General features: G+C 38.2%; 1 protein-coding gene across 3 annotated transcripts; it reads left to right on the top strand.

The window, feature by feature from the left end:
- Window positions 1-647: 647 nt before the first annotated feature.
- Window positions 648-17,857, top strand: LOC133840565 (uncharacterized). 3 transcript variants are annotated; one of them, XM_062272461.1, is made up of 7 exons: window positions 648-1,008; window positions 12,011-12,295; window positions 13,563-13,820; window positions 14,935-15,952; window positions 16,012-16,413; window positions 16,480-16,750; window positions 16,813-17,857. In XM_062272461.1, the coding sequence occupies exons 1-7, from the start codon at window positions 663-665 to the stop codon at window positions 17,005-17,007; spliced, it is 2,775 nt and encodes a 924-aa protein (XP_062128445.1). In that variant the 5' UTR covers window positions 648-662; the 3' UTR covers window positions 17,008-17,857. The 3 variants fall into 3 exon arrangements, with proteins under 3 accessions (XP_062128445.1, XP_062128446.1, XP_062128447.1); XM_062272463.1 differs by lacking the exon at window positions 648-1,008 and adding an exon at window positions 9,230-9,533; XM_062272462.1 differs by lacking the exon at window positions 13,563-13,820.
- The last annotated feature ends 439 nt before the right edge of the window (window positions 17,858-18,296 follow it).

The raw sequence follows: 18,296 nt of genomic DNA, 5'->3' as shown, positions 1-18,296 counted from the left end.
TAGAATTTCATTCCCTGCTAATAAAGTCAAACTTAAATTATTTCGAAATTGAAATCAATTTCCCAAGCATCGAATTACTTAAGTCATCTCTGTTAATTCTTTTCATTATGTTTCCACACCTCTTCAGTACGAAAGTATTACCTTTCATGGTAATTCCTATATCAGCACTTGCAAGCATAAAACAAACTTAATAGCCAAGTGCAGACGCTGCAATCGAATCTGTTGGTCAAGCTGCAAATGGAGCCATCAAATGTGACGTCAAATGGAATAATCAAGTTTCACTGAAACATGCTCGCATGCGATTACCCAGACATGAATGCTTGTCCAATGCAAGTCCATCTGCATTCCAGCATCAGCTTTGGCTTTAGCTTCAGCTCCAGCTCCAGTCCCTGGGACGCTGAGCTCGATGCTCAAAATAGATGCAATTGAACGTAATGCCAAATGCTTTAAGCACACACACGAGAGAATGCTGAACCTGGAGCTAGGGGGACGGAGAGAAAGAGGGGATTGTAGGGGGGTTTTCGGTTTGCGGATATGGCAAGTAATTGCCGAATGAATTATCAATTCGCGTGTAACAGGTGGTGCTATGCGATGCGGTGGTGTGTTTTCGTTATAACGAGAAGCAACAGTTCGGCAACAGCATTACTTGGGGTGGCCGGGGAATGGATGATGAGCCCTCTAAAATCGCCCACGGCTGGAGGAGCAACAACAAACGCAAACAGATTGTTCTGTTGCCAGGCCTACCCTCTGTACATATACGCAAAGACAAGTATATGTTATACCCCTCCAAATGTTCCACCTGCTCATCGTCGTCGTTGTCGTCCACGTCGTCGTCCTTCTCTGCCCATGCGCAGTGTTCTGGCGTTCAAATTTCAATGCATTCAAAGCTGCAGTTTCGAGCTTTTCCCGTTTGCCACACACAAATTTTGATTTCAGTTGTGATTTTCTTTTGGCACACCAGGTGCAACATTGTGCAAATATTGAAATTGTGCAAATATGGGAATTATGGTGAGTGCAGAAATCAGTATGCAAATTTTAACCAATATTAAATAAGGTATATATGTATATATATTTTTAAATCAAAATTGTCTCACTATATCTTTCTCTATAATAATTGAAATCTACTTTGTACACATGCAAGTTTTCGAAAGTTTAATTTAAAATATTTTAGCTTTAGTTTTTTTTATCAAACTTCTATTGAAATTGTTAAAAATCTTTCTGAATTCCTAGAATACTTAGTGTAAAAGATGGGGTAGTAGTATAAATTATATTATAAAATACAGTAGTAGCAGTAAGTATATTTAATATACTTAAATGATGCCAACACCGTAATAGCTAAAACTAGTGAAATGTAAGAATGTTTAGGTACACAAGCAAATAGAGTCGAATATATAGTCAAATATCAACTTAGTATGTAAATAAGTAAAATAAACTTTGGTATCAAATATCTAGTTACTGTGATAAAAATGTTTTAAATTCGTAGCCAAGGAAAATAGTTGCAGCACGTCAGTGCTGATCTGTTGTCAAACTGTGAATGTTCTTTTATTCAAATAATTTGGTTGGCTTAGCCTAAGTACATAATAGTGAAATGCCACTGCGTAGAAGAGCAGCTACATATATATATCTTATATACTATGTTCTGGAGAGAGAGTTTTATGGGCATATACATATATATATTGTAAGTGGTCAGCATGGGGATGCTGACATAGCTTGAATGCTGTCTTAGAGTGCAGCAGAAGTAGGTGATCGTATTTCGCGTCCACTTGAGTTTGTTTGTTTATTTATGCAATACAACTCAGTGTTGCTGCTTAGCTATTGGTACAGTGTACCCTCGATATATGCACATACTACACCTCCCTCCTTTTGAAAAATAACGTAAAGAAGTGAAGTTATTTTCTATAAATTATATCATAATTGTAACATATTAATATTAATGAATTATAATGATTTATGATATTGAGTTTTAAATAAACAAAAAGGAAATACAAAATTTTTTTTTTGACATTATTAAAATTCAAACATATTTATGTCTTTATATATATATTTTTTTTTTTTGGGCTGATCAGACCTTTTTTTTTGTTCTATATTTGCTTTTTTAGCCTATCTTTATGTACTACCTGTTGTTTCTTATTTTGTATTTTAATAGTTATGTTGTCATTTAATCCTATATCTAATACGTCGTAAGGACCTTCGTATCTATTATCTAACTTATGACCTGTTTCGTTTTTAAGAAATACTTTATCTCCTATTTTTAAATCAAAATTATTTATGTTCTTATCGTATCTTAATTTTCTATCTGCTTTTGCTTTTTCTAACATTCTTCTAGCTCTATTATATGACATTTCTAGTCTGCATTTTAGTTCTTTGGAATAGTCTTCTATGTTGTATATTGGGTCTATTTTGTTTATTTTACTGAAATCTTTAAATTGTCTGGGTAATCTGCCAAATACTAGTTCATATGGGCAATAGTCATGAACTATTGAGGGTGTTGTATTGAAACAATAAGTGAAATATGGTAACCAAATGTCCCAATCACTTTTGTCAACTGATATATATGAACGTATATATTCATTGAAAGTTCGGTGGCTTCTTTCTATTGTTCCTAGAGTTTGATGATGGTGAGCGCTAGATGTTAGATTTTCTATATGCATATATTTGCATAATTCGTTAATAAGTGAATTTTTGTATTCTGTACCTTGATCCGTAATGAACGTCTTCATTGGACCGTACTTCAATACAAATGATTCGAATATAGCCTTTGCAACTGTATTAGCACTTTTATTCGGTATTGGAATAGTGACTAAAAACTTAGTTAGATCGCATATGATTGTAACTGCATACTCATTTCCGTCTTCCGATTTCGGTAATGGACCAATGGTATCAATTAAAACGGTATCAAATGCTGTTGCTGGCGTTGGTGTCAATGTTAATGGTGTTTTGGTATGTGTTGTTGTTTTGGCTTGTTGGCATTTCAAACAAGTCTTTACATACTTTGATATTGTCTTAGTCATTTGTGGCCAATAATAAAATCTTTTGATTTTTGACAGGGTTCGCGCAATACCCGTGTGGCCTCCTTCTATAGGATCATCATGGAATTTTGTCAAAATTTCTTTAATTTGAGCTTCATCGTTTTTTTTCTATGATTATCACCTTTTGTAGAATAGCTAGTTCTACTTTTTCGAGTACTCGATTGCCCTTTGTTTTAAATTCATTTAGTGATACAAATTCGAATATTTGCTCACTTGGTGATATTCGCATTTTTGTTATTTTATGCATTCCGGCTTTTGAAATAAGCCTTTGAAAGAATTGATTTAGATCAAATGTTTCATTAGAATACAAGTCATTAACATCAAAGCGTGAAACAATTGTTTTTCCTCGTTTTAATAAACACTTATGTTTATCTATTTTGATTAGAACATGTTTCTTTGTGTCATTATTGTTGACAACTTCATAGACTTTGGGCTTTTCTATTATTTGCTCATTTACATTTTTTTGTTTTGACCTTGGTATCTTCTTTGCAGGAATTTTCCTGTGCAGCTTTTGATCTAGTTGTTACTTTTAGTATTTCTCTGTTAATTGTTTTCAATTCTTTTATTGTTATGCGTGACAAGGCGTCCGCAATATGGTTATCTTTCCCCTTAAGATATTCTACTGTAAAGTCATACTCTTCTAAGTCCAGTCTCATGCGAGTGAGTTTGGAACTCGGATTTTTCATAGAGAATAGGTATGACAATGGTCTATGATCGCTTTTTACCATGAAATGCTTGCCATATATGTATGGTCGAAAATGATTTATGGCCCAATGAATGGCCGCTAATTCTTGTTCTGTAGTGGACTTGTTACTTTCACCTTGAGTGAACATTCTTGAAGCGTATGCCACTGGAAGTTGTTGACCATTGTGGTCTTGTGTAAGTACCGCTCCGCATGCGTGTTTACTAGCATCGGTTGTTATGCAAAATTCTTTGCTGAAATCTGGGTACTGCAATATTGTTGGTTTCATTAATTCCTTTTTTTAAATATTCGAATGCACTATTGCATTCTGCTGTCCATTCGAATTTGACATTCTTTTTACAAAGCCTCGTTAAGTGGCGTGAGTGATTAGAAAAATTTTTAATGAAACGTCTGTAATAGTTACAGAAGGCTACGAAACGTCTAGCACTGTCAGCATCTGTTGGTATAGGATATTTTTCTATAACTTCATATTTGGTGTCATCTGGGAGTATACCTTTATCGGTACATTTGTGACCCAAATATGTGACTTCTTTCATAAAGAAAGAACATTTCCCAGGATGTAGTTTCAGATTATGTTGTCTACAAAGCTCGAATACATTTGTTAAATTTTTGAGCATATGTTTTTCTGAACAACCTATTACTACTAAATCATCCATATATAGAAATGCTTGCGATGGTTCAAGACCAGAGAATGCAAGTGTCATCATACGTTGGAAGGAGTTTGGTGCTACTTTCAGTCCGTATGGTAGTCGCGTGAAGCGATATGAGCCGTTGGCTGTTGAAAATGATGTTATATCTCTATACTTTTTTTCTAGTTCTATCTGGTGGAATCCAGACATTAGGTCGAGACATGAAAAATATTTTGCTCTTCCTAATTGATCAAGAATATCTTCTATTCTTGGAAGTGGAAATTTGTCTGACAATAGTTTCTTATTTATTTGACGATAGTCTACTGCTAATCGCCATCTTTTTTCCGTTGAATTCGGAAGTGGTTTCTTTGGAACCAAAAGTAATGGACTATTATATTCCGACATTGATGGTTCAACAATTCCATCATCTATTAATTTTTTAACTTGTCTAGCGATTTCTGGTTTTTGACTGTCTGCCATACGATAGTTTTTTATATAGACCGGTGTTTTATCTCCTAATCTGAGTTTTTGTTTGTAAAAATTGTTAGCTGATATTGGCTCTGTTTCTAAACCAAATATATCGCTAAATTCGGTGCATAAATTAGTTAGTACTGTATTAAACTGTTTAGGAAATCTCAACTGTTTAAAGATTTCTTTGGTTCTATTATCATTTTCTAATGGTGTTGTACAAATGTCATAGTCTTCCAATGATTCGCATTTGATCTTTGCGCCTTCTATTATGGCGTCTTTAGTATTTGTATTTATAATACGAATCAATGTGTTTTCGCTATCGACAATTGTGCTTGCTATTATTATGCCCGGTTGTAGCTCCTGATTTGGTATTACAACCGTTTTTTCGCTAGTGAGTAATTTGATTTGTCTAATTACTTCGCATCTAGCTGGCAATAATAATGTGTTGGAATCTAAGTTGTGTAAAATTGGAATGTTTATATGTCTATTGAAGTTATTGGGTCTTATTATGAACCAGTCTTGATTGCTTTGAAATTCTAATATGCAATTGTATTTTTTTAATGAAATCTAAACCGATTATGCCATCGCAAGGTACCGGAAAATTCTCAGGTACTACATGAAATTCATGTGGTATTAGAACATCCTGAATGCGTAGGTCAAGATCGATTGCTCCTATAGACTGTATGGTTCCTTCTCCAATACCTGTAATATTTGATATATTACTGAAATTTAAGTTGTTATATTCATTTGCTTTGTCTTTTAGCAATGAAATGTCTGCACCTGTGTCTATTAATAATGTAAGAACTGTGTTTGTTTTGTAGTTTTTTGCTTTAATGAAAATACTCAGATTTAGGTTCAATTTAAAAACTTTTACTGCTGATTGCTTAAGGGGGGTTTGGCTGTTTTCCGATTGTACGTTACGCACATTTCGGTTGTTATTATCATTTTGATGTTGATTATTATTTTGACTTTGGTTACCCCTTCGGTTACCTCCGCCTCTGTTATTGCCACGGCCGCGATAGCTTCCGCGACCTCTGTTATTATTGTTATCATTCTGGTTGTAATTATTTCTGCCTCTACCGCGGTAGTTGGCATTATAATTACCTCGTCTATTATTCCCATTGTAGAATAAGACGGTGTTAGCATTGCCGGTCATTTCTGTACTGCAATGTATATATTTTTCCATTGCATCGTTGAATGTACTGAATGTACCTGCTGTTAAGATCATTTTTAGTGACTCATTGGTACAGTTTTTGATCATTGCCGATATCGACTCTTTTGTCGCAAATTTGTCGGCATTATCGGCGTCTAATCCGCCGTCTATGTAAGCTGCTTCGAGCTGCTTACGCATGTTGTCTACGTCGGTAGCGTACTGGGACGCGGTTTTGCCTTTTTGTTGGGCATTCATCAACTTGGCTTTTATAACGTCAGGCGATTCGCCTTTTACGTTTGCCTGCAATATGTTAATTATTGCCTGTATAGATGTCGCATGTTCGACTTTATATGTCAATGGTCCAATAATTTTGGTCTTGATGACCTCTACGGCTAAAGCTTCCTGATCTCCTTTAGTTAGATCCGTCAACTTTAATGCTGTCACAAACCTATTTAGATGGAGCTTCTTACCATCGAATTCAGGTATTGTGGCGGATACCTGTTTAAGGTATGCTCTCTGAGCTTCCACTGTATTGGCCATGTTTATATTCGTCTTTTTCTCTTCTATGGACTCGATATCGCTTTCGATATCCGAATTCTCTTGAGGCTGTGATTCGTCCCGTTCTTTTAGCTGGCTTTCGTCGAATTCCGCTTTTTTAGATATTTCGGTTGGTACTTCTATTGTAATACTGTGTCTAACACTAGTATTATGTAGTCTTTTACCAAATGAACTGAGAACTTTTAAGCATTGAGCTTTATGTTCTTCCGTTAGTTTTTCTCTGTTCTTTAATATAAGGTTTTGTAGCGCGTTGTATTGCGTTATCAATACCCTTATGTGATAAATAAGCGTCTGAGTTTTTATCAGAGCGCTCTTGTTGATGCATTTATATGATTTATCAAAAGCATCTCTAATATTGTTTATGGCTTTTGCTAGATTTAGCCATTCCATGTATGTACATTTTAGCGATGTAATCGCATCTGTACCCCTGTGGTATGGTCTGTACTATGATGGTCTGTACTAGGAGGTACGGTCACGTACGATAGTATTTTTTTATATTTTGTCTAAATCGTTGGCTCGACCCATGTAAGTCTTTCTCAACGATCTCTTATGAAGAAGATATATCTTCAATACTAGGTTAAAGGCTGATATTATTACTAAAATCAAAAGTAGCAAGTACAGTCCGTCTAAGTGTGGAGTTGTATCCACGACTTCTACTGTATTTACAACATTTGCAGTGTTTCCGTCCGCTTTTGACTTGGTGCCCCCCATTGTGAACAAAATTTTAGTTAACGATATAGATAGATCTAGATTAGATAAAAACATAGATATATCTTGAATAATTGACAATTATTATCTTCCTTTGTTTTGTTTGTAATAAAACTCTATACTGTTTCCCTAATTAATGAATTAATTCATTATACTCAGTTTACATAAATTGCAAATTAGCAAGTTTACCATGTTTTCTACTTATATTAAGTTTAAGACTGAGTATAATGTGTTAGTTGTGTATATGGGCCCTATTACGTTAGTAATTGTTGTTTTTGTTGTTGCAGCGGAAATCGCATCGGCAACATTAATAATATTGGGGCGGTTGGGGCTATGGCTTTTAAAAGCAGCTCGCCGCTTTACTTCGCACCGCGAAGTTGAATGTTGATGGCTGCAAGGCGCTCCTTGTAGCGCTGTCGGTCTTCCCCGTTGGTTGCTGTCTTCAGCATCTCGGTGTTCAGTCTTCTTAAGCTGAGCAATTTTACCCGGCGGCCACCTCGCTTCTTCTTAGGGGGCTGCTCCCTCGCTGCTGTCCTTGCCTTGTATTCTTCTATGGTCAAGGGCTTTGGTCCCGCGGCTGGATCTGTCTCTATTGCCTCTTTATGTCTTGGCAGGTCCCTTTGCTCGACAGGAGCAGGGTGTTGAAACGTCGGCCTGGTGGTCATTCGCTATTGTAGCTCATCTGCTACTCGTTGCTATAGTGTGCGGACGTGCATACCATAGTTTTGTTAACTTTTTTTTACTTGACTCGACTGCGTTATTTCGTTTTTATGGACTGCCCGACTTTTGTTTGTTTCATTTTTTTTTAACTTATGATTTTTGTATTGTGTGTTTTCATCATTTCACTGCAGCAAGATAACTGTTGAATTGATAAACGTTTATATCATTATTTGTCTTTTGATTATATCGCCTTATTTTTTGGGTTGTTTTTGTTTTAAAAAAAAACTATCCGAAGAGCCTTAGCTCTTTTGTCACGGTCGCCATGTGATAAAAATGTTTTAAATTCGTAGCCAAGGAAAATAGTTGCAGCACGTCAGTGCTGATCTGTTGTCAAACTGTGAATGTTCTTTTATTCAAATAATTTGGTTGGCTTAGCCTAAGTACATAATAGTGAAATGCCACTGCGTAGAAGAGCAGCTACATATATATATCTTATATACTATGTTCTGGAGAGAGAGTTTTATGGGCATATACATATATATATTGTAAGTGGTCAGCATGGGGATGCTGACATAGCTTGAATGCTGTCTTAGAGTGCAGCAGAAGTAGGTGATCGTATTTCGCGTCCACTTGAGTTTGTTTGTTTATTTATGCAATACAACTCAGTGTTGCTGCTTAGCTATTGGTACAGTGTACCCTCGATATATGCACATACTACATTACATTTACATACTTGAATTCCTTATCTTGTGATTATTCTCAGAATATCTTCGACTGTTTGCACGTAAAGCCTGTTTCTTTTACTCCATTAGTTATACCCAGCACTTGAAGTTGATAGGGTATTATAATTGGTAACAAAATGTGTCAACATGGGAGTCATATCCTCAATTCATTTAGAACTAAGCGCAATGCATGAGTGTGTGTGCTAGCTCTCCTAGCTCCAATTAAGCCAAGTCGTTGGGGCATGCTAAGTAAATGGCATTCACAGAGTCGGTTATGAATACTTAATGAATCCATTCAGTTGCATTCAAAACGAAACGAATGAAACGAAAGTCAAGTCAAATGAAAGCTTTTTATTTTGGGGGGCGGACAACAGCAGCAACAAGCTTCGCCCACACACAAAGCACGCTCTGGCTTCCACTCGCGCTCTCTCTCTCTCTCTCGTTCTCGCACCCATTTCCCCTCTTTCTCTCTCTCACTCTCGCACGCGTTCGTTCTCTCACTCTCTCTCTCTCTCTGGCTTTGTTCGTGCTTGCTTCGGCTTGAATGGTCGTCCTGTTGTGTATAAATTGAAGAAGCCTCGCGATTTTGATGTCACTCTTGGTTCCGTCTTGACTGTGGCTGGTGCAAAGTGCCGAGTCCTTGTGCCGAGTTCTTGGAGCAGAGCAGCAGAAGAAGGCGTAGGAGTGTGACGCCATGTTGTGAAAAGTGTCTACCATTTGTATTTACACACAAAAAAGGCAACTAAAGAAAACACTCTATACATTTTTGTGTAGTGCATAAAAACAAAAATAATAACAATAAACAAATAAGCGAAAATAATCGAGCGAAACGTGAAACGAAAAAACTGCGTAAGAAAAGTTCAAAATTTTCTGTGCGGACGTCCATTGATTTGTTTGTTGGTAAGCGTGGGGCGTTGTGTCAATAAGTCAAAACGAACTTGTTTCAATCCCTCAATGCAGGTCCCATAATAGGCTTTATTACGAGCGTAAGACCCGCTTTTGTCAGTTGAGCGACTGTTACAGGCGTCTACTGAATAAATAATGTCCGAGCTTCGAGCTCAAACAAACTGTTGGATAACAAGCACACACAACAACAACGACAGCAGCAGCAAAAAAAAGTGACATGGAAAAAGGTTCCGCACACTTTTGCAAGCAATTTAAAATAAATGAAGAACCGCTTTCACTTAGTAGCCCCCTAGGCAAGTCCTGGGCCATGTTAAAGCATTTAATTAGGCACGTCGCAAAAGACCTTAATACTATATGCATACACAAACACACATACATACATATTTACGATACACACATACATTATGAGACATATTCCGCTCAATCTGTTCGCTCTCCCAATTGAATTTGTCTCAATTTGATTGCCTTGCCCCGAAATCAACACTCGCAACTGGCAACTCGCAGTTCAGCAGCTCGCAGAATATTCGCTGGAGCTCGCTGACAAAATGTAATTATGTTGGCTCGCTGCACGAGCCAATTTGCATCTCCTGCTTCTGCTCCTGCCATATACTGTCGCAGTTGTTAGTGTCACATCCTGTATGTATAATATGGCTTTCACTTAGCGCCAGCATCTGATGTCGGTCCCTCCATGCGCAGCCTATTAAAATGGTCAGCACAAAAGTAGGCAACAGTTTTCTGCTGTCCCTCGAAACTCCTTTGTTCTTTTGCAGATCTAAGAAATTAATATTGTATATATAGATGACTCGCAACTGCTGCTTGAAAGCAATCATAATGCCATTAGATAGAGTCTCAGCTTGTGAAGCAGTAAAATATTACGCATACGCTTTGTTGCCTTCGCGATATTGAAGACCTTCTGAGTAAGATTAAAGACATGTATGTAAAGTATCTACTTTGAGTACTTTTGAAATCTAGCAGATTTTGGCAGCATATTAATTTCTTCAAGTATTGATTAAAAGCAATGACATTACTCATACGCACTATGGTGCTACAAAAATAGATATGACAGATATATTTAGAATTGTGCCGAACTAAGCTTGACATTTAAACATCTCTAGCATTTCATTTACAACACAACAATGAAATATTAGTCTTGCACTGCAGGCAAGCAAAAAGTTTATTCATTTATTAAAGATAATTGAATTAAAAAGATGTATGTAATGTGTCGTAACTTTCAAGGTTAATCAATTAGCACATTGACAATCAAATTCTAATTAGATGACGAAAGTTTTCTTCAAACTGTTGCGCTTCAAAGAAAACACTTTTCATTTATGCTAAACTGAAAGACTGCTGTCAATTTAGTCTGAGATCAAGATTACGCAAAGATGTTCAAACAGAATTGTGTATTTTTTTTTGCCATGTCTGCACGTTGAAGTTTAATCCAGACTGTGGCGTAGTAGAGTCTCGTTAAGCTTAGACAAGACAAGACAAGAGGCAGTCAAGCAGCAGTAATAATATTATAAATGCAATAACAAAAGCACAAAAACTAAATAATAAAAACAACATAGCAGTAAAGAAAAATAAATAAAAGGGGGAAGCGCAGAAAGTCGGTCGCTGTAACGCAAAGCAAAAGCAGCTGCCTTGACATTTAATGGCGCTTAAAGTCAGCGTAGACGTCGACTCGGTATCATAAATTCCATGGCAATGCGAGTCGAGTACGGCTAACAGGGTGAAGGGTGGGTGGTTGGGTTGACTTTATTGAAAACTATGGGCCAACTGTGCGCAAAATGGGTGTGTATACCTTTTCCTTTAACCATATGATAGAGCGACCGCAGAGCAACAGGCATAAGATGTCACTGCGGGTGTATACGTGATATAACGTATACGCAGCGTGCGGAGTCAGAGAAAAGCCAGAATGCCAGAAGCTTTTCTGCAGCATGAAATATAATTGTCAAACGAGAGAAATGGGAACTGAATGGAACGTTGAGGAATGTTGGCAAAACTCGTGGCTCAAATATGCACACACATTGGAATTTTATTGATTTATTTTTGCGTCAGCAGTTCATTAGAGGTCCAGAGATGAGAAAATAATTGAAATACCTTTCACCCAAATGTCAAATGCTTCATCTCTCCCCCATCCCAATTTGCATAGTTATGCTCACGAAAATTCGCATAATTGGAAGTGTTATGTGGCATGTCAGCAGAGGGCACGTAATGAACTACTTATAGGTAGGTGGCAATGACACTTGATATCACGACAGCAGTTGACACCTCATAGCAGCAACAGCAGCACAAGTCAGCAAACGCTTTAAAGTGTAAATGTAATTAAAAGTTTTACCTGGGGGTTATGCACGGGCATTACGAGAATTCCTTTTTTTTCATCTTTTTGAGCACCTGAAACGTGCCAAGCATAAAATGTATTTAATGCGTTTATCCTTGATACTTTATCCTTTTACTTTTTAATGGCCCTGCAGCCGTATTAAAGTTGTCGACGACCAGCAGCAACAGAACAACAACAGCAGCGTCAGCATCAGCATCAGGAGTAACGATGTCTGTTCAATTGGCTGTTGTCGTGGCTGCTGTTGCCTATCTGGGACTGGGTCTCATTGCCTCAGTCCATGCAACGCCGCAGCATGCCGCCTACTCTCTCCAGGCGGCAGTCGATGAGCTGCATCGCCGCGAGGCTGCCAAGTATCCGCTCAACGCTCCGCCACCCTCCAGTCATTACGGCGCGGATCCTCTGGACGATTGGGACGAAGGTGAGTCTTTGATTTTATGCAACACTCAAAACAAAAGCATTCCGACGCTGCAGGCGATAAACAGAACTTATCGAAAGCCAAGCGAAAAAAGAGTTTGTTAATTTATAGAGCGCTCTAGGGCCTGCACTTAAGTAGCAACACAATTTTGTATAATTATTGTTAATTAATTACATCACCCTTGGCACAGCTTGGAGTATTGTTGACTACACTCCTTCATAAAAACTGTGAATACATGCATTAGGAATTAATGAATTAGACCCTCAGCACATCCTAAAGCCATAGTTGACTACACTCCTAAATGAAAGCTTATGAATTCATTCATCATGAACTGCACCTAGTTGAACATTTGCAACATATATTTTTAGCTGCAATAAAGAAAAACAAAAATGTGTGTAATATATTTCTGATGAAGCTTAGTAACTAAAGCCCTAAATTCATTAGTTTTATTTAACTACTAATTCCATTTCGTATCCCATTAAATTACTCTCTTTTAGATATGAAGCGATAAGTAATTTAGGTATTTAAGAGTTTTTTCTTCGCTAATTTCTTTTAGATATTTGTGTAATATTTATTTCTTTTTAACTGCACGATAAGCAGTTATGAATGAACATATATATTTTACGATTTACTAATCTTATCGTCTTCAATGCTTTTTGCATTATTCATACTAAAAAGTTAAGTAGCTCAGGAAATTCCCCAGATAAAAAACGACACATTTCATAGAAACTCTTAAAAGCAAGCAATACGGCCAATCAGTTTAAGTTGAAGCGCAAAGCTCTCAGTCAGAATCAGCTGATATTGCCCAACTTAAGCGAATCGCGTAATCAGCAGCAAATCTGAGATGGCATGTCAGGTCAGGTCAGTTCAGGATGGGAGAGTAGAGAGACTTGAGAGCTGGTAGCTGGGAGCTGTCAGCTGCAGGCAAAGGAAACTGAGACCTGTAAGGAACGGGAAATACAGTTCGTAACTTGAGTTCGAGTGTGAAAGGCAGAGAGGGAGATGGTTAGAGTGACAGCATCACCATCAGCATCAGCTGTGCCCGCATGTAAGAGAGACGCACGTGACCCATCGGCTTGCTAACTTATAACCCAAAAATAAAATAGAACTTTGCCACACACACATATATATATATAATGCCATGCCCCCTTGCCCCATATTAACCCCAAATGCACTGCCAATTCAGCTCTCGCCTATTCACATTTTCATTTGTATTATGATTCTTTTTTATTTTTCCACTTCGGCTTTGTCCTTATGAAATGCTGCACAGAAAGCGATTTATTTGGCACTGGCAACAAGTATAAGAATCGGAATCGCCATAGAATAAATAAGGCAATTGCCAAGTACTTAGAGCGCGATAATGATAATGCTAAGAACTATGACATGGGTCTGGGCTCGCCATTTGCCGGTTATGAGTTCGATGATGAGCGCGACCAGCAAACGAATCCCAATCCTAATTCAAATCTCTTTGTGGACGAAAAACGCAAGCGCTCCTCGTCGCCCTTTAGGGAACGTGACGAGCAGTACGGTAAGTAACCTCCCAATACATATACATAAATACACACACACTCACACACATACAAATGGACACCTTAGGCATAAGAGAGTCGGATTAGATGCGTGTCCACTTGAGTGAGTGCCTCGAATGGATTGGGATAACAATGCTTTTCACTTGTGAGAACTAAAACCACTTAGCTCAGATTAACTTCTGTGCGTGTCTATGTGTGAGTGAATGTATTATATTATGTGTATGCTTGTGTGTGTGCGTACACAAAGAGAAAAATCAAAAAATCGAAAAATAACCAATACTGAGAAAATACATTTCATCTATCTTAGATCCCAGAGACTATGAGACATGCAGTAAAAATGTTGTTGACAGTATTTATTATCTCAATATACTAAATATAAGTTTTGGTATATACATATTTTTTTAATTCGGTATATTTAAATTATAGTTTATCGGAATCAGGTAGCTTGATAATAGAATTCACAAAATAATAATAAAATTCACAAATCTGGATTTTTACTTTAGTATTTTTATTAATTACTTATTTGTACATTGGAAATTAGATTATATGTTTAGAACTTAATTTTAAATAGAATTAGTAAATATATGTTGTAATTCATCTGTGGACCTTTTTCCACGCCTAAGCATAATTTCTTAAGACAAATTATTATTTTATTATAATTTATCTTTAAATTAGTTGCACTTTTAAATGGTAGCCATTCTATTAGTGAATTCTCTCGCTTTGAATTTAGTTCGCAAGCTTTTCTCTCAATGTAGGCTCTATACGCTTTTAGTCAATGATAAATGCAACGAGCTGGAAGCTAAGGCAAAGGCACACATCCTGACTGCCTTCCTGTCATTTGATTTAATAGCTCTGCGGCTCTGCTTTAAAGGACACCAACAACTTGATGCGTGCCCATAAACACATAGAACTCCCACGCACACACACAATCACACCCATACACCTACTCGCACACACACAATCCCAATTAATTATACAACATAGATTTATAGTCGAGGCACGAGGTTCACTTGGCTGCCTGTCAGCTCGACCCGTTGCCAGTTCAACTTACTCTTTAGCTAAGCTTAGGCTGAAGGTCAAAGTCAAGACACACTTTTGCTTGCCATGTTGCAGACGCCGCCGCACCAGTTGCCGCCGCTTCATCCGTCTTCCGTGAACGTGAGAACCTGAACAACAATGCCGCCGCCGCCGCTGGAGATGCAGCCAGTCACAGTGAGTTGACCGAGCAGTTCTTGAGGGAGATTGAGGAGGCCAGCGAGCATGAGCGTCAGGATCGTTACAAGGCCGCTTTGAGGCAGCTCTGGGAGAAGTATCAGCAACAGGAGAACGAACTGCTTGCCAATGGCGATCAAGATGAACAGGAGCAACAGCAACAGCTCTTTGAGCAGAAGAAACGCATGCGGATGCCTCCATACTATCTGTTGATGCAGAAGAAACGCTCGTATCCGGTGCTGCCCTGGTTGCCCTACAATGGCGATAAGAAGAAGCGATTCCCCGTGGCCAAGCGCGCTGTTGCCGAGTCCCCGTTGGCCAAGACCGATGAGCGTGTGGCCCAGGAGCTCAGCGAACTCTTTGGCAAGCCCGCCAGCGAACAACAGTCGGAGGAGAAGAAGAAACGTTCGACCGAGGAACAAACCAAAGCCGCGTCCACAACTCATCAGCCGGAGACAGCAGCCACCGCCACAGCTTTGGGTGATATGCGTCTAGAGATCAACTTTCAGCGAGTGAACGTCACGAATGCGGCTCCAAAGGAGACACCAACAGCAGCGCCAGCCAAGGCAGTTGGCACTCCCGAGATTGTCATGCATGGTGGACACACTGGACACCATCGCAAGCGCAGCGAGCATCACTCGGATGAGGAGTACGGCGAGCACGATGAACACGATGGTGAGGGAGAGGGAGAAGAAAGTTCCGATGAGGATGATCATGATGAGTTCGACGAGGATGACGAAGCCGAGGGCGAGGGTGAAGGCGATGCTGGCGAGCGACGACGCAAGAAGAAACGTGCTGCCAATGCCAAACATGTTCATAGTCCAACTGTTGGTCACTTGATGCTGCGTGCCAAGAAATCCATCGATTGGTCCCAATACTTTGGTCTCGATCGCAAGAAGAAATCTGAGCAGCTGTCAGAGTAAGTGGAACCCAACAAATCATAAAATGCATTCATTAAATTCTCTTTGTTAATTGTAGAGCCGAATTAAAGAAGGACAGCAAAGAGGAAGTCGAAGAGGATGCCCAGAAGAAGAAGAAGCGCGAACTTGATCCCGAGAAGCTGGAGAGCATGGACAAGAAGTTGCAGTCCATCGAGGACTTCATCATTGATGAGACCATCAAGTATACGGGTGCACACGAGGGCATCAACAACCAGGAGGAGATTCGAAAGCTCAAGGAGCATGTGTTGGCACGCCTAGCGACCGCTTATAGTCTGGAAAAGATGCGTCGGGCACTGGATAAGCTGCGTCAGTCCGTAGATGCTGAGAATCATCTGTTGCGCAATGTCATTGAATCCGATTCGGACGAGAACACATTGGATGAGCACTGGCCATCGAAGCGCTACAGCGTAAAGAAGGAGCAGGCCGATGAACTGGCAGAGTAAGTTGAAGTAGAATATTTATTGTATTTCTTACTCTTTCTAATAATTAAATACTTTATAAACAGAGACCTGCAACAGTCGAAGAAGAAGCGCAGCGGTTACATGCGTTATCCGGATCCGCCCAATGCCATGGAGGAGGCCATGAGCTTGAATGGTGCGCCCTACGAGGCCCTCAACGATGCCTACTTGGGCAACAAGAACTACATCATTGGTTCCAATCAATGTCCCGTTATCGAGTCCATGGCGGAGCGTTGCCGTAGTGTTGATCTCATTTCCGGAGATTTGAACCAAGAACTTCTTCCACTCTGCGGCGTCCATCAGATTTGCTATCTCTGCGTAAGTTATCCAAAATGCATCGAAATAAACTAGCTAATCCTGTTAATCCTTCTGATCCGCAGGGCACTTCGCAAGTAGCCTGCGATTATCAGTATTTGGCCGAGGCGGACTCCATCTGTGGCAGCAGCAACGAATGCCAGGCTGCAGCTCGCTCCGTGCTGATGATCCTGCGTGGTACTCCCGGACGTCAGCTGGGTCCACGTGAATGTTTGAAGAATCCTTGCTTGTACCGAGCCATGCGTGAGATTGGTCTCTAAATGAGCCACAATCCCTTTCTTAACGTCCTTTTGTGTGCGTTTAAAAAGAACACAACAACAAAAATCTACTAAAAAAAATGATAAATGATAAAAACGAATACAAAAAAAAAAAAGAAACGTTGCTGAACTAGCAAATCAAATATTTGATTCAAAATACATATACACATGAATAAATAATAAAAGAAATAAGTAAATAATAATGCAGTTAAAGATTTGGATACATTTTGCTGTTGCCAAAGAACAACAGTCAACAGTTCCAACTATAGAGTTTACCTAAAGAGACCTACATCACGAAAACTGAATAGAATTTGAAGCCAACCAAACCCAAACAACATACCACATACATACATACATATAGTAAAATATACCATATCCAATATCGTATTTGTATATTTCATGTATACTCCATAGTTATATTTTGTTTTCGCCAAGCAGTAGGCACCAGATATAGTCACATCCGCTGTGTTTATTAATTTATGGAACGCACATTTAATAAATCAATATATTATATGTATGTATTCTTAAACAATATACAACAAGCAGAACTTATAATCGACAAATATTTAAAAAAAGAAAAATAACAAAAAAAAAAAAATCAAAAATCATATTCCTAAATGTATAAACAGTTATTATGTGTAAGCGTTCCAACAAAATGCGATTTATTATTAACAAAATGATCCCCAAGATAATGCTCATTGGCAGCTTTTAATATTAAATATGACCGAAATAATGCTTCAGAGACTAAGACAAAACACAACAACAAAGAAAAATGAAAATGAAAAAATAAATAGATAAAAATAAACAACATCAAGTGAAAATCAAACAAAATTTTTTGATATAGTTTAAACAATTGTTGAGACGCAATTGGCACTATGCAAATAATAGAACACACATAAATGAACTAAGGAAAGGTGTAGAAGTATTAGAAACAGCTTCATACGTATGTTGCCCTATATAAACGTTTAAAAATATATATACGCATGTATATTATATTGAAGTTTCGTAAAGAGCCCCATTCAAAAAATATAACAATATATAGAAAAGAACATCAGGCCTCAAACATACGTATAGAATGCATTAAACCAAAAGCGGAGATTTTCGAATAATAACTTAAACAATTTTGCTGTACACACATAACAACGAGAATGTTGTATAATTTTTGTTGTTTTGGAGTCGAGTTTACGATGGTTATTTATTGATGTCATTAAAGAAAAAACCGAAAGAATATTCATGATAATTATATATTTGTGTCAGAGCTGGTCTACGAAAAAACATATACTTAAATGTGT

The sequence above is a fragment of the Drosophila sulfurigaster genome, chromosome 3 (assembly GCF_023558435.1).
Source record: "Drosophila sulfurigaster albostrigata strain 15112-1811.04 chromosome 3, ASM2355843v2, whole genome shotgun sequence".
Classification (NCBI taxonomy): Eukaryota; Metazoa; Arthropoda; class Insecta; order Diptera; family Drosophilidae; genus Drosophila; species Drosophila sulfurigaster.
Note: the sequence above shows the minus strand (reverse complement) of the source record. Positions and strands in the feature narration are given on the sequence as shown.